The following is a 15646-nucleotide window of genomic DNA, read 5'->3' as shown; positions in this document are numbered from 1 at the left end:
CTGTCAGCTGCAAAATGCTACAGCAGCTGGAACTAAGTTTTGAACTGGGTTGTGGGCAACTGAATAAACCCCCTGGAATTGTGTGCCAAAGAGGACAAATCAACACTGCACAGAGTCCTCATTTTTTTTATTTCTTTCCAGTGAAAGGCTTGTCTGCTCGCTTTGCATTTCTTCTGAGTACAGATGTGCTGCTGATCTTCTCTACCTTTCCTAAACAGTAATAGTCTTGACACCTTTATTCTTGCTTTGAATTCCGCAGGGATGTGATCAGTTTCTTGCAATGACTTGTTCGATCCAGCTGCGGAATTTGGAGATGCGGGTGTAGACAGCGGGAGTCCGGACATTGCAGTTGGTGGTGCCCCAGGAGACTATCCCAATCAGATTCCAGACTGAGCCTTTCATGCACACGAGAGGGCCCCCAGAGTCACCCTAGAGAGAGAAGAAGAAGGCATTTCCCTTAAACTTAGTTAGGAGAGTCCTTACAAGCTGCCAGATGCATTCCTTTCTCATGTACTGGTATCTTAAGCCTTCTGGGTAAGATAATGAGCTGGAACCTAGTGGGTTGTTGATTTCTCACATTTATCTTCCCCTCCATGGAAATGGAAACTTAGGCAGATTGTGAACTTAGGCAGATCATGAGAGGGAGGGCAGGAAGGGTTGCATCAGTGCTTAGTTCTTGTGGCCCTTTCTTACACGCACAGGGAAATGCTGATTGCCACTTTGGGGTCAGGAAGCAATTTTTCTCCAGGCCAGTTTGGCTGAGGATCTTGGAGGCTTTTTGCCATCTTCTGGGCACAGAGAAGGGGTCACTGGGGGGGGGAGGTATTTGTGAATTTCCTGCGTTGTGCATGGGGGTTGGACTAGATGATCCTGGAGGTTCCTTCCAACTCTGTGATTCTATGAACAGAAGCTGGTATCCAAGGGAATTTACTCCCGTTTCATGCTCACAGCCCTGTGGGCTTTGCGTATGTGGTTACACCCATGGGAGGGGAGCACAAGAAATGCATCCATGGCAGCAGCAAATGGCGTCGATACACACCTGTTCCTCAGCCACTCAGAAGGACTGGAAACATTTGCGGAGGAGAAGCTATTAGCCATAACAGCTAAACGGAACCTCCATATTCAGAGGCATCCTTCCACTTGACTATGGGAATGGCGGTTGCCATCATTTGCTGGTTGGGAGCTCCCAACTAGCGACTGTTAGACATACAATGCTGTGTCAGGTGGACCTTTTGATCAAATAGAAGCAATGCTCCTTCTAAGCTGTGGAGTCTTGTGAGCAATGTTCCCTCTAAGCTGTGGTGTCCGTGAGCAAAAATTCTACTTTGTGAGCTACTGGCATTAAAGTTGTGAGCAGGCGATTTGGCTGCTGCATAAATTCGTTTGCTTTGGAGCCATCCTTCCTGAGCTAAGGCACAAATGTGTGAGCTGGAGGCTAAAGAACTGTGAGCTAACTCACACTAACTCAACTTAGAGGGAACACTGCTTGTGAGCAAAAATTCTACTTTGTGAGCTTACTGGCATTAAAGTTGTGAACGAGCGATTTGGCCGCTGCATAAATCAGTTTGCTCTGGAGCCATCCTTCCTGAGCGAAGACAAAAATGGGTGAGTCAGAGGCTAAAAAACCGTGAGCCAGCTCACACTAACTCAGCTTAGAGGGGAGACTGAATAGAAGCCCTGCGTAACCCTTAAGCCTGTGTAAATGGGTGTCACAGTGATCATCGCGACCCTATTGCACCATTGGGTCACCAAGAGGGCTTCTTTGAAGAAGAGTGAAAGCTGCTGGGAAAGGGGCCTCCAAAGGTCACAGGCTTGGCACATCTGCCTCGGGATTTCCCATGTGCTCAGTCCAATATCTCAGGAGAACGGGAAGTGTGCAAAGCCGCGGTTGAGAACGGAAGGTGTGTTGCAAAACCGGATTTCCTGTATCGTCCCCATATCCTTGGGGAACCTGCCTGCAATTCTTCATCTCTGCCATGGTGAGGGAGGAGTGTGTGGGGGCTGCATCGCAGGGCCAAGGCAAATGTGCTCCTCCCTCCCTCTTCCCTTTGCCCCACTGTCACCACCACGTGGCCTTGGGAGAAGACAGCCTTGAGCAGAGTGCCTTCCTCTTTGCACAGTGCCTGCCCTCCTCTGATTACAGTCACCCCCTTACCTGGCAGGAGGAGGCACCGGCGCCCCCGGCGCATACCATGGCACCGGTGATGCGATTGCCCCAGTGTTGCTGGCATTGGCTGACCGTCACCAGGGGGAGAGCCACCTGCTGTAACTTGGCTGCTGGATTATTTACTGGGGAAACAACGAACAAATCTCAGGCAGCGAAAGGACAGCCTGATCCAAGAGAGAGGCCCCCCACGCCCTCACCTGTCCTGTTACCATCTCTGTGCTATCAGAAGTACCCTTGGTGAGATTTCCCCCTCTTCCCTCCCTCCCAGACCCTCATCTGCAGCTGCTGGACCCATCTGTCCCAGGTAGATTGCACAGATGCCAATTCTTCTGCATTCCGACAGACCGCTCCGAACGCAGTGCACAGAGCCTGGCTTTTCTTTCCCTGCTGGGCTGTTTTCAAGCCTGACCTCAGCCCAGCTGCCCTACGTACCGACGCCACTAGTCCGTCCCCAGCCAGTGGTGACACATTTCAGCCCTTCAGGAAGCGTCTCTGTGGCTGAAGCCAGGCAGACGGGAGAGACGCGGGAATTCAGCTGGGCAGGGGAGGACAGCTTCAGCAGGGTGATATCGTTGTTGAGGGTTCTGGAATCCCAGGAGGGGTGGGTGATGGCCTGGAAAACACGAGTAAAAAAAAATCAAGAGGTTAAGTAGTATGTGCTTAAGGATCACAAAGGTCTCCTCCTTGGTCTGCCTTTGGACCCTCATGAGACTTGTAAACGGGCCAAAGCAGCGCATGCAATATTTGGCTTGGAAGTGGATGAGGCCAGCCATGCCCCGATGATAGACATGCTTAAAGGGAAGGGCTGTGGCTGGATGCTAGTGCAAGTGCTTGGCATACAGAGAGTTCCAGGTTCAATCCCCAGCACCTCTAGTTTTTCCTTAAAGGATCAGATCACAGGGGATGTGAAAGACCTCTACCTGAGTCCCTGGAGGGTTGCTGCCAGTCTAAGTAGACAATACTGACTTTGATGGACCAATTGTCTGGTTCAGTATAAGGCCACTTCATGTATTAATTGCCAGGGCCTCATGTCACTGTCCTCCATGCCTTAGTGAACTCCAGCCTAGACTACTGCAATACATTCTTTGTGACACTGCTCCTGGATCCAGGGCTATTTTTGGGCAGGAACGCACAGGAACGGAGTTCCGGCTGACTCCCAAATTGGCCACACCCAGCAGGAACTCATTAGCATAACAGGCCACACCCAACAGCAGGAACTCATTAGGATTGGCTACATTAGGGGTGTGTGGCCTAACATGCAAAGGAGTTCCTGCTCCAAAAAAAGGCCCTGGGTTTTGACAACAAACAAGGTAGACAGAATAAAAAGCAAAAGGTGGGTGTGGCTGGATGACCACACTTCTGGTAACATGGGGTGTGGTCTAATATGCTAATGAGATGTGTGCTGTCATGGGTGTGGCATAATATGCTAATGAGTTCCTGCTGTTGGGTATGGCTTGTTATGCTAATGAGTTCCTGCTGGGCTTTTTCTACAAAAAGAGCCCTGCTGGATACAATTCAGAAAGTCCAACTGATGCAGAATAACACAACCGGACCGTCACCTGGTGTTGTAAGGTGGGTTAATGCTGGTTCTCTCTCTACTTTCAGGGCCAAGTTCAAGACAGTCTCTAGGCTTATAAAGTCCTAAACCTTCTTTAAAAGCATCCATTCCCATAGAAGCTTCCCTGTAGTTTTAAAACAGAGAGGCCTTACTTCAAAAGTTCCATCTCACAAGAAATCTGTGGTGTACAGCAAGGCCTTCTTGGTGGGTGCCTCAGAGCTCTAGAAGGTCCTCCCCATGAGACGTTTGTTTGACTCCATCTATTCAGGTGTTCTAAAGGGTAGCCAATGTATTCTGGTATCCTTTTGCCTTTTAACTCTAGTTTACGTGCTTTCTGATTGTCTTATATAAATACATTTTCCTTGAATATTCCATCATGATACTTTGTTTAAAAACTTATAGACATTGCCAAAATAAGTGCCATGACATGATGTAATTATCTCTCACCTTGGCTATCGCCTTCACCTGGACTGCCTCTGCATTGGAGCTTCGGTCGTATTCTCCAAGAACAACATAATTTGAGCTGGGGCTGGAGAAAGAAAGAGAGAATCTCTCAGGAGAAGAGATTGGGTTTATACCCTGCCCTTCACTACCCGAAGGAGTCTCAGAGCGGCTTACAATCTCCTTTCCCTTCCATTCCCCACAACAGACACCCTGTGAGGTAGGTGGGGCTGAGAGAGCTCTCTTGAGAACTGCCCTTGAGAGAACAGCTCTGAGAGAACTTCTGACTGTCCCAAGGTCATTCCAGCAGCTGCATGTGGAGGAGTGGGGAATCAAACCCGGTTCTCCCGGATTAGAGTCCATGCTCTCAACCCCTACACCAAACTGCCTCTCTTCTCCTTACACCCCCAATTTGCTATTATATGTCTCTCTGAAACTGCACACTTTCTGATAAACCTGAGGCCTTTTTAGGCAGAAAGGAACGTGGCTGAAGGTAGTCTTGGTACTGAATATTATTCATTCACAGGAATCAGTATGTTATCTTTTGACTCAGTTTTGAAGGTGAAGGAGCTCTGCGGTGCTGTGCTGCTTGAAGTTCATCCCAAGAATGCCAACTCTTCTATGGGAATCTGCTTGTCCTAAAACCATTGAGAAATACCTGTTGGCTTCCTTCTCTGAAATGTATCAGTTTCCCTTTCCTGTTCCAGGTGGGTTTAAGTCTCCAGCTATGGAAAAGAGCTTTTGGTTACTCACAGCGCATTGTCAAGGAAATCAAGAGTTCTTCTCACCTTGGGTTACAGTGAGCAGCGGTGACGACCCAGTTCTCATTGATCAAGGAACCTCCACAGAAATGGGCACCGGACCTCGTCTGGAAAGAAAGAGTGAAAGAAAGGGGGAAGGAGATGCTTATGAACTAAAACAATAGATGCTAAGTTTGGAACAGACATTAACTGGTTTGTTCAGTTTCTACAAACAACCCAGGTGACATCTCTGCCAACCAGTTGCAATCCAGAACTTTGATTCTTTAAAAATTATTTTAAACAGGTAATTAGGAAATTAATATCATGAAAACTATAAGAAAAAATTAATGAGTATACGCTTTGGATACAAAGAGAAAAGCAGTCATTCCCTCTTCCCATCAGGAATTAGAATTGACTAATGATTGTTTCAGGAGTGCTGAGAAGAAACAATGAGTAGGAGCAAAATTGAAAAGAACAGTAGTAGGGAGAAGTAGGTCCTTTCCTGGACTGGGATTTCCAAGTAAGAGTATAGTAGAAATTCGCCCATGGGCATGGGTTTTGCCAGATTTTATGCTATGTTAGTAGAGTGCTACGTTAAACTCAGTGTCGACCTACTACTTTAGTTCAGACTACACTGTGTGGATGCATTAAAGGTAAAGGTAAAGGTAAAGGTTCCCTTGCTCGAAAGCCAGTCGAATCCGACTGTAGGGTTGCGGTGCTCATTTCCGTTTCAAAGCCGAAGAGCCAGCGCTGTCTGAAGACGTTTCCGTGGTCATGTGGCAGGCATGACTAAACACGAAGTCGCATGGAACGCTGTTCCCTTCCCACCGAAGTGGTACCTATTTATCTACTTGCAATTTCTTGCTTTCGAACTGCTAGGTTAGCAGGAGCTGGAACTAGAGATGGGAGCTCACTCCGTCTTGCAGCACCCGGGTCTCGAACTGCTGAACTACTGACCTTCCACAGCCTGCAGTTCAGCGTCTTAACCACTTGAGCCACCGCAGTGGATGCATTAGTGGCATGGAAATATTGTTTCTTCAGTGCCACAGTATAGGCTTTTAAGTGAAGGCATTGCTTCTTAACGTCACAACTAATGGGTGAAGACCATGTGCCTTATGTGTTAACTTTCTTCCCTGACCTTTTTTCAGCAGTGGCACAGAGTGTTTGGACTGCTCTTTTGTGGTGTCAAATCAGAACGGAGTAGCGGATGAGGATCTGGGCTGTTTCCACACAGGGATTTTCCCACATGGGGAACTGAGAGCATGCCCCCACTTTAGCTTCCACACCAGACTGCACGCTTTCCAAGTATGGCTTGCAGGGCTTTCCCCTTTAAAAAGACAAAGCAAAGGAAGACCTCCTTCGTTTGATTAAAAGGGGAAGTGGCAGTACAGCTTTGCCTGTGGCCAATCCAGAGTGGGGAGAGATTAGCACATTCGGAATGGCAGGTTTTTAATTTTTGCTTTAATGCCACTCAGCTATTAGGGTAGGAAGGGTGGGATTCTTGCCTGGCTGGTGCTGATGTGACGAGGAGGAAGGGGCGGGGCAGGGACCAATGTTCCCTCTAAGCTCTCCTTCGTTTGATTAAAAGGGGAAGTGGCAGTACAGCTTTGCCTGTGGCCAATCCAGAGTGGGCAGAGATTAGCACATTCAGAATGGCAGGTTTTTAATTTTTGCTTTAATGCCTCTCAGCTATTAGGGTAGGAAGGGTGGGATTCTTGCCTGGCTGATGCTGATCTGACGAGGAGGAAGGGGCAGGGTAGGGACTGGTGTGGAGACACTGGTGTGTGGATCCTGTTCTACCTGCCTCTGACCCACTTGCTGTTGCTTCCACTGCGGGGGGAACAACTTCATGCCCCTTTGTGGAGCCAGCCCTGGGTTCAAATTCCCACTAAGTGTCTCTCCCTAACCTACCTCACAGGGTCGTTAATGAGCTTAAAATGGGGAAGGAGGAGAACCACGCAAGACACCCTGAACTCCCTTGTTCAAAGCATGGAATAAAAATGGGCCTGTAGAGATCTCTTTTAGTTCGGATCCTGAGTCAGCTACCGTCTCCACAGCCCCAAACATTGGCTGTTTCCAGTAATTTCTTAGGAAGTGGGACTTGCAAGATCTCACGATAAGTAGTAAATATACACAGGCGCATCCTGCATGCTTGTTCTAGTGCACTGGCATAAATCCGTGCATGGGTTTTCCATTTGTGTTACCTGGCAATCGTTGACCTCCATCATTCATTTCCCTTTCTGTAAAGCATGTCTAAGAATGATTACCATTCCCTTCACATTCCAGTTATTCTATTATCCCACCTACCCCCTCCAATTAGAGCTTCCAGGTCCCCTCAGGCCACCGGTGGGGGACAGGGAGGTAGGGTTGCCACCTCTAGTCTGGGAAACTCCTGGAGATTTGGGGACAGAGCCTGGGGTGGACAGGGACCTCAGTGGGGTATGATGCCACAGAGTCCACCCTATAAAGCAACCATTTCCTCCAGGGAAACTGACCTCTGTAGTCTGGAGATGAGCTGTAATTCCAGGAGATCCCCAGGCCCCACCTGGAGGCTGACATCCCTACCTCCAGTAGAATTCAAGAATTCGTTTTCTTTTTCGAGAGCTGTGCTTGATTCCATACAGAGCCACCTTTTGCTCTGGAGCTGTGGGCTGCCGATCCTTCATCTCCTTAGGGATCATAAAGTCGTAGGCAGTGTTCCCTCTAAGCTGAGTTAGTGTGAGCTAGCTCACAGTTTTTTAGCTTCTGGCTCACACATTTTTGTCTTAGCTCAGGAAGGATGGCTCCAGAGCAAACTAATTTGTGCAGCAGACAAATCGCTTGCTCACAACTTTAATGCCAGTAACTCACAAAGCAGAATTTTTGCTCGCAGCACTCCACAGCTTAGAGGGAGCATTGCTAGGGAGTAGCTTCGTTAGGACAGTTCAGCATCACAAAGTAGTAAGCCAGCTTTTGAGTTTGCTTCTTTAGGTGAGATGTTAAGCAAAACAAAAATGGGGTGGGGGTGGGGGCGGGAAAACTGGGGCTTGAAGGCTATAGACTGGAAGAATCTGGAAGACGGCATGGAGGGGGTCTGGTGCAGAGTTTCAATTAAGAGGATCGGGTTAGTCTCTTGGCCAAGGCTACCGGGACAGAGCCACACAATGGCTGTTCTCCCTTTGAAAATATAAAGGCTGGCGGTAATTCAGATTCCCTTTCTGGCATTAATTGGAACACATGAGTCCCTCGTCAAGCGGACAGCAGACGTCTTTGTTGGTGGCCCTTGACCCAATTCTTGAAACTCTCTTTTGCTTATGATAGTTTGTGCAGCTTACAGTGCAGTTGTATTAGCGTGTGACCCGTCTCAGCCAAACAGGCAGAGAGGACCAATCCTGCATAGGACTGCAGTTAGGAGACCGGTCATGATGACACATAATAAAAGGCCACTTTGGATGCTCTTCTTAGGAGGACTGAACATGTCCGGCTGCTTTCTGAGCCAGACCTTTGGTCTCAAGGTTGGTATTGCCTACTCTGACCGGCAGTGACTCCCAAGGATCTCAGGCAGAGGTCTTTCACACCGCCTTCCTACCTGATCCTTCTAACTGGAGATGCTGGGGACAGACCTTGGGACCTTCTGTATGCAAAGCAGAGCCAGTTTGGTGTAGTGGTTAAGAGCGCGGACTCTAATCTGGGAAAACCAGGTTTGATTCCCCACTCCTTCACATGCAGCTGCTGGTGAGACCTTGGGTCAGTCACAGTTCTCTCAGAGCTGTTCTCTCAGGAGCAGTCCTCGAGAGAGAGAGAGCTCTCTCAGCCCCACCTACCTCTCAGGGTGTCTGTTGTGGGGTGGGGAAGGGAAAGGAGATAGTAAGTCATACTGAGACTCCGAGTAAAGGGCAGGGTATAAATCCAATCTCTTCTCTTCTTCTTCTCTACCACTGACCCACACTTCCTCCCCTAACCTGCCAATTCCAATGCCTAGAAGATCCATGTAGCTGCAAGAGGTTAAGCAGGTACTGCTACTACTGCCTGCTTCCCACGTGCTCCGGGGTCCGTCCCCCTCCTCTTACTGTGGCTCTAGGTAAGCAATGCAACAGGCAGGAGACAGGTGATGGGGGTACAGGCAGGAGAAGCTACCTCGCCTCGCTCTTTAGTTCCTGGTGCTTTTCTGTATTCAAGACAGGGAAAGATCCCCCCAAAAGATTCCACAGAGTCTTACCTGCAGAGAGACCTGCCAGGGCCATGAGCCTGGGACTGCATTCTGTCCATTGACAATTCGTTCTGTGTCCCTCACTTGGCTAGAGAGACAAAGCGTGTGTGTGTGTGTGTGTGTGTGTGTGTGTGTGTGTGTGTGTGTGTGTGTATACAACTCTGCAGAGCCGGCCGAGGTCCTAGGAGAAGCCAGGCCCATGTTGAGTGCCCAGCTCTCCAGTCACTCCCGGCCCAAGTTTTTGTGGCACAGATAGCATCTGTGCCTGCTGCTCACTCCACATGCATGACAACATGCAAAAATACTACCGAGGGAGGGGGGAGGGCTCTTATTCCAGTGCTGTAATTCCTATCTGTGCTTGCAGTTGGGGCATAAGCTTAATGAGGGCACAAGTTGCACGGAACTGCCTTATACTGAATCAGACCATGGGTCCATCTAGGGTCAGCACTGTCTACTCAGACACACCATGGCTCTTTATAGGCAGAGGTCTTTCACATCACCCCACCCTGTCCTTTTAACAGGAGATGTTGGGGCCTGAACCTGGGACCTTCTGTGTGCCAAGCTGATGCTCTGCCACTAACAGAACAAAAACGAAAAAATGCCAGGTGATAGGTGAATGATTTATTATACCAAGCATCTACGTTCACCTAATGCTGGAACTGTCCACAGCGATTCTTGTGGATAATTCCAGCACTGGGTGAATGTTCTGATTCCCCTTAACAAAGCCTGCGCAGCAAAACATGGAGGGTCTTTGTATAATAAATCATTCATCTGTCATCGGGCATTTCCCCCTTTTTTGTTCTGTTGGCACATTGCTGGGTGCACCCCAGTTTTTCTTCATTTTGCTCTACCACGAAGCCATGGGCCCTTCCCCCAAGATGCCAGCAAGTTCCCAAGGCAAGGATAGGAAGTTACTTTCCCTTTCCTCTGTAATGGAAGGAAATCGTTAAACTTATTTTAATTTTAATGTAATTTTAAATCGTTGTGTGTTTTTTGGAAATGTCTTCCCCCGCCCTGAGCCCTGTTTGCAGGGAAAGGCGGGTTAGAAATCGAATGAAATAAAAGAAGTAAACAAATTGGACAGGATGGCCTGCAGGGAGGGCTGTGTAATCAGGTGTGTTCTGGGTCGCATAGAACTGAAATCATCGCCTCCCCCCTCTATCTTGGGGCCCCATCAGTCACGAGCGAGGGAACAAACCCAGAGGGTGGCTCAGCCCGCAGGCGGAGAACATCTGGCAGGTGCAACTCACCCAAGACTGCGCCAAGGAGAGTGAGGTACACAGCAGCCACCGGTGCCCACAGCAAAGCCATTTCGGTTAGGAGCCCCAGGGAACTACCGATGGCCCCCTGCCACTGACTTTATACTGGCCCAGGGGTTGGCAGCTGCACTCGCTTCCCCCAGACCTTGAGCTGATAATAGCAGCAGGCCAAATTTAGCCTGTGGTGCTGTGTGCAGGTTTCTTTGCCTGTGGGGCTGTGTGCAGGTTTCCTTGGCAGAACCACAGAGCTGGCAACGGCAGCTGCTGCCCCTAACTGCCAAACCTGCAGGGAAACCCACGTTCAGGATTGGTGTCTCTGGCCTGGGCGGAAAATATGCGAGGAAAGAGAGTCCGTGGGTTGGATGCCATGAAAGGTTTCCATGTGTGGCAGTCCATGCTCAAGTGGAGGCGCTCGCTGTCTGTTTGCACGAAGTGACCGTGATTGTATCCCTAGGGTTCTTTCCCCTGTGGACAAGGTGTGGTGCAAAGGGTTTTGATCCCATTTCAAAAACAAATGGGATGAAATCTTCCAAACGGGCTGCTCTTATTTGCACCTTGTGATTTTGCCTTTTAAAAAATACATTAAAGTGCTGTGTGTTGTTGAAGCCTCTGGGTGAGCAGAAATGTGCTCCGTACATTTTCCTTTCCAGTCATGAACTGCTGAATCCAAGCCCTGAATTCCTGGAGAGCCTGATCTTGTCAGATCTCGGAAGCTAAGCAGGGTCAGCCCTGGCTAGTACTTGGAAGGGTGACCTCCAAGGAATACCAGGGACATGACACAGAGGCAGGCCATGGCAAACCACCACTGAAATGTCTCTGACCTTAAAACGAGTCTAGCTCGCCACCTAGTGGTGCATAAAGCCAAAAGAGCTAGAACTTCTGGATGCCAGACAATCTTATTATTCCCTGGCTATACGACACACACTGCCATATAAATTATTGCTGAATCCAAGCCATAGAGTTGCTTTATAAACGTATTTTACAAATGCACCCACAACAGTCATTCTGAAGCCGTGTGTTACTTGCCCTACCAATGTTTGTATCCTTTGTCCACTGGAATGAGGTGGAGTGGTGTTGTGGCTAGAGTGTTGGACTAAGATCTGTGGGACCCAGGTTCGAGTCCTCGTGCTTGCCATGGAAGCTTGTTGGATGACCTTGGAATGGTGCCTCTCTCTTAGCCTGATCCCACCTCTCAGGGTGGCTGTTAGGGTGGCCAGTTCCGGGTTGGGAAATACCTGGAGGTTTTGTGGGTGGAGCCTGGAGAGGGTGGGGCTGTGGGAGGGGAGGGGAGGGGCCTCAGCAGGGTACAGTGCCATGAAGTCCACCCTCCCAAACCACCACTTCCTCCAGGGGAACTGGTCTCTGTCATCTGGAGATCCGTTGTAAAAGCAGGGGGGTCTCCAGGCAGGCCCCACCTGGAGTTTGGCAGCCCTAGTGGTTGTGAGGATAAAATGGAGGAAGGATAAAACAACGTATGCCCCCATGAGAAAGAAAGGGTTTAAAATCTACAAAATCAAATGTTACTGCCCACGCCAGCAAACTGAGAATGCGGCATGGAGTCTCCTGCTGTGCCTTTGCCCATCGACAGAACCTGTTTCCCTTCGTAGAAAAACCGAAGGTGTCAGAGTAGAGATGTAAAATTTCTGGAAATTTTGAAGCTCGGAAAAAAACGGAAATTTTTAGAAACAGTGAAAAATTTCTTTTGTCTTTTCAAGATTGAAAGTCATTCTGTTACTTTAGAAACATAAAATATGACTATGGACATTTTTACTTGGCATGAAATTATCACAACTAGCATATTAAAAATATAGTGTATCCAAACAATTATTACAAACAGAATACCCACCCACATGCAAAAACAAAACTGAAACTTTTTAATTTTCTTCTGACAATTGCACCTCCTAAAGGAAGAAATGCATCTTGTTCTTGCATTGGAGAGTTCAGTTTGTAACCTAGGACTGGCTTCTCCTCAGTGCACAGAAATTAGATCAATCTGATACCACATATATATGTTTTAGAAATTATTTGGAAAATATGTGAACACTTTGTCTTAAAATATTTTATTCATCATGTTAAAATAAAATGTTCCATAATCAATTTTTTTTCCTTTTCTTTTTTCAATTTTTACAATTTTTCAGAAAACAACAAAAAGGCGTCAGGGAAAAAACAGGAAAAAAACATTTCCCTCCCGAATTTTTCCAGTTTTTTCCCGGACCTTCACATCTCTATGTCAGAGTGACCGCTGCTTCTCCCCATAAACCACTTCCAGAGTGGTGGGGGCTATCCCAGGCAGCAAAGAGAACTACATGGGCATTAGGGTTGCCAGGTCTGGGTTGGGAAATACCTGGAGACTTTGGGGGTGGATCCAGGAGAGGGCGGGGTTTGGGGAGGGGAGGGGCCTCACCGTGGTACAATGCCACAGAGTCCACCCTTCAACGCAGCCATTTTCTCCAGGGGAGCTGATCTCTGTCAGCTGGAGATCAGTTGTAAAAGCGGGAGAACTCCAGGCCCCACCTGGAGGCTGGCAACCCTAATGGGCATGGGTCTTTACATGGCTGAGGCTGGGATTTCAAGCACACGTGTCACACCCGGGATGCCTCAAGTCCAATCCCTGGTCTGGTAAAATACATTGTGGGGTAGTAATTGTGCAAAAGCCCATGCTGGCCCGATTGCATCAGACTGCAGAAGCTAAGCAAGGCCAACCTCAGTTAGCACTTGGATGGGAGACCACCAAGGAAGTCCAGGGTTGCTACCCAGAGGCAAGCAATGGCAAACTACTTCTTTTTGTCTCTTGCCTTGGGGATCCTATGGGGTTGCCATAAGTTGGCCTGCAACTGGACGACACTTTACGCACACAGTGGTGCAAGTCTGGTTTAAGCTTTATTGCAAGTGTGGCCTACAGGAAACCAGAATCCCACAGTTTCATTTTAGAAGCTCCTGGGCTGAAGTTTTAGAAGGAGAGGCGAGGAGGCAATGGAGTAACTGGAGAGGGTGCCAGCATGGGAAGGGTTGGGGTGTTCCCTGAAATGTCTCCAAGCGGATCAGGAGGAAGCAGGCCCGTAGCTTCAGTGGGGCCTCTCGGGGCTAGGCCCCCTGAGTTTCTGGCAAGGCCCCACGACTTCCCTTCCAGCCCAGGGCCCACGAGGGGTGGCAGCTGCAGAGAAGGAGCCGGGAATTCCTTTAATTCGATCAGCCAGTGCCCCCTAAGAAATTTAAATGCCCCCCGACTTTAAAAACCCTGGCTACAGGCCTGGGATGAAGGAGTCAGTACAATGATACTCCTCGTTCTCGATCTCCCGGTGGTCTCCTTCCTGGGGTCCACAACTCTTTGCCAAGGTCTCTTGCTCCTTGTTCTTCCCCATGTTTACTTGGTTCAGCTCTTATTCTCTGCAAAGTCATGGGTGGGGGGAGGGGAGGGAGGTCCTGGCTGTGTGCCTCTGAACAGTCGTGTGCTGAATATGTGTGCATATCTCACGGTAGCTCCTTGAGACAGGTGTGCAGCAGACCTTGCTTTCCCAGAGGCCGGCCGGCTGGTGGTGCTTGGAACAAGCAGGTCAATAAGTTTACTTACACGTTTTGCTCACAAACAGATCTGCAGACGATTTAGCCCTGGATCCAAAGGCCAAACTTGGAAGGGGTGAGTGACGGGAAACAGGAGAAAGTAGTACAAAGTAGGCAGCCGTGTTGGTCTGAAGCAACAGAATAAGAAGAAGAGGAGATTGGATTTATACCCCATTGCCCTTCACTTCCCGAAGGAGTCTCAGAGCAGCTTGCCCTCTCCTTTCCCTTCCCTTCCCCCACAACAGACATCCTGTGAGGCAGGTGGGGCTGAGAGAGCTCTTTGAAGACCTACTCTTGACAGAACAGCTCTGAGAGAGCCATGACTGACCCAAGGTCACACCAGCAGCTGCATGTGGAGGAATGGGGAATCAAACCCAGTTTTCCCAGATTAGGGTCCGTGCTCCTAACCACTACTCCTAACCACTACTCCTAACCACTAACTCTTACAAAGTTAGAGTCCAGTGTTACCTTAAAGACCAACAAAGTTTTATTCAAGGTGTAAGCTGTCATGTGCAAGCACACTTCATCAGACAATAAAATGGAATTACAGATCGCCATCGTACATGCAGAGGGTGTAGGGCTGCCAATTCTCCCCGGGGGGCAAATTTCCCCCCACTTTGGAGGCCCGATAATCGGGCCCCGGGGGAAACCCCACCCCGGCGTGCACGTCACCCGGATGTGACGTGATGACGCCGGGCACGCTGGGGGCGGGGCCACAGCCATTTGAGGGGAAAACATAGAGGCCCTGTGGGTAGAGCGCGCCTTCCTTCCCAGCCTGCTCCTCAATTTGGGTTGCCAGGTCCCCGCTGGCCACCAGTAGGGGATTGGGGGGGGGGGTTTGGGTTGCCAGATCCAGGTTGGGAAACTCCTGGAGATTGGGGGATGGAGCCCCGGGGCCGGGGAGGACAGAGACCTCAGTCAGGTCCAGTGCCAAATGGAATTCTGGGAGGTCTCCAGCCACCACCTGAGTCTGGCAACCCTACCAATTCCCCTTTTTTCCACCATCACACTTGCACACGCAGAAAGCGCCTGACTTGACCGTTCTTGTCTGGGCTGACCCCTCAGAAGTCAGGCACTTTGCACCAGTCATTGCACCAGTGAAGTCTGCCTCAGTTCCCCCTGGATTCTATCGATCTTCCCTTCAGAATCACCGCAGCAGTTGCAGAGGGTCAATGAATATTGCTTTCTGCTGCAATCCACCCAGCCACCATTTAACCACCCTCCCAAGGGAGGAAAAGTGGTGACTGGGAACAAAATATTGCACTAGGTTCACATCCAAATCTCCGCTGAGATTGGGGAGAGAAGACAAGAGTAGAAAAGATGGTACAGACTCCCCTCCCACCCCCCAAAAAAAAACTTTTGCAGGGAAACACTAGGGACACTGCATGACACCCCCTCACACAAAACGTCCCCTCCAAACCCACTTCCAAATGTTGGGGGGAAGAGGACTGTATATGTGTGTTTCCTTTGTGTTTCCAGGAAATACACCTGGTGGTAGAAAAGAGCATACAGACATTCAGGGCTGGCAGTTCAAGAGAACAGAGAGAAGTAAGTCACTTAACCAGTTGCTTTTCTTTGGTCTGAGGCTTGCCGTGCAGTTCTAACACTTTCCTAGAAGTAAGCCCAATGAATAGACTTGAGTAGGATTCTGGGTAGACCTACTTAGGCAGCTCTTTCAAAAAAGGAGGAGGGGAAATCGGGCTTGGAGGGTGCAGGCCTTCCAAGCCAGGA

At 49.2% G+C, this 15646-nt stretch overlaps 1 protein-coding gene across 1 annotated transcript; it reads right to left on the bottom strand.

The window, feature by feature from the left end:
- Nucleotides 1-267: 267 nt before the first annotated feature.
- On the bottom strand, nucleotides 268-13716 carry CTRL (chymotrypsin-like). Its single transcript, XM_015413949.1, has 7 exons — nucleotides 13601-13716; nucleotides 9105-9183; nucleotides 4955-5034; nucleotides 4173-4254; nucleotides 2600-2780; nucleotides 2156-2289; nucleotides 268-429 (listed from the first exon to the last, which is right to left on the bottom strand). Exons 1-7 carry the CDS (start codon nucleotides 13714-13716, stop codon nucleotides 268-270), a joined length of 834 nt encoding a protein of 277 aa, XP_015269435.1.
- Nucleotides 13717-15646: the final 1930 nt, after the last annotated feature.

This window comes from Gekko japonicus, unplaced genomic scaffold (genome assembly GCF_001447785.1).
Source record: "Gekko japonicus isolate JY-2015 unplaced genomic scaffold, Gekko_japonicus_V1.1 scaffold1921, whole genome shotgun sequence".
Taxonomy (NCBI): domain Eukaryota; kingdom Metazoa; phylum Chordata; class Lepidosauria; order Squamata; family Gekkonidae; genus Gekko; species Gekko japonicus.
This window is presented reverse-complemented; position numbering and strand designations above follow the sequence as displayed.

Excerpts from the sequence above, each read along its gene's own strand:
- CTRL (XM_015413949.1), bottom strand. The coding sequence starts at position 13,716 with ATGGGGAAGAACAAGGAGCAAGAGACCTTGGCAAAGAGTTGTGGACCC. Across the intron at positions 9,184-13,600 it reads GACTCCTTCATCCCAGGCCT|CCAAGTGAGGGACACAGAAC; the intron begins GTAGCCAGGGTT and ends TTGTCTCTCTAG. Across the intron at positions 5,035-9,104 it reads CCTGGCAGGTCTCTCTGCAG|ACGAGGTCCGGTGCCCATTT; the intron begins GTAAGACTCTGT and ends CTTTCTTTCCAG.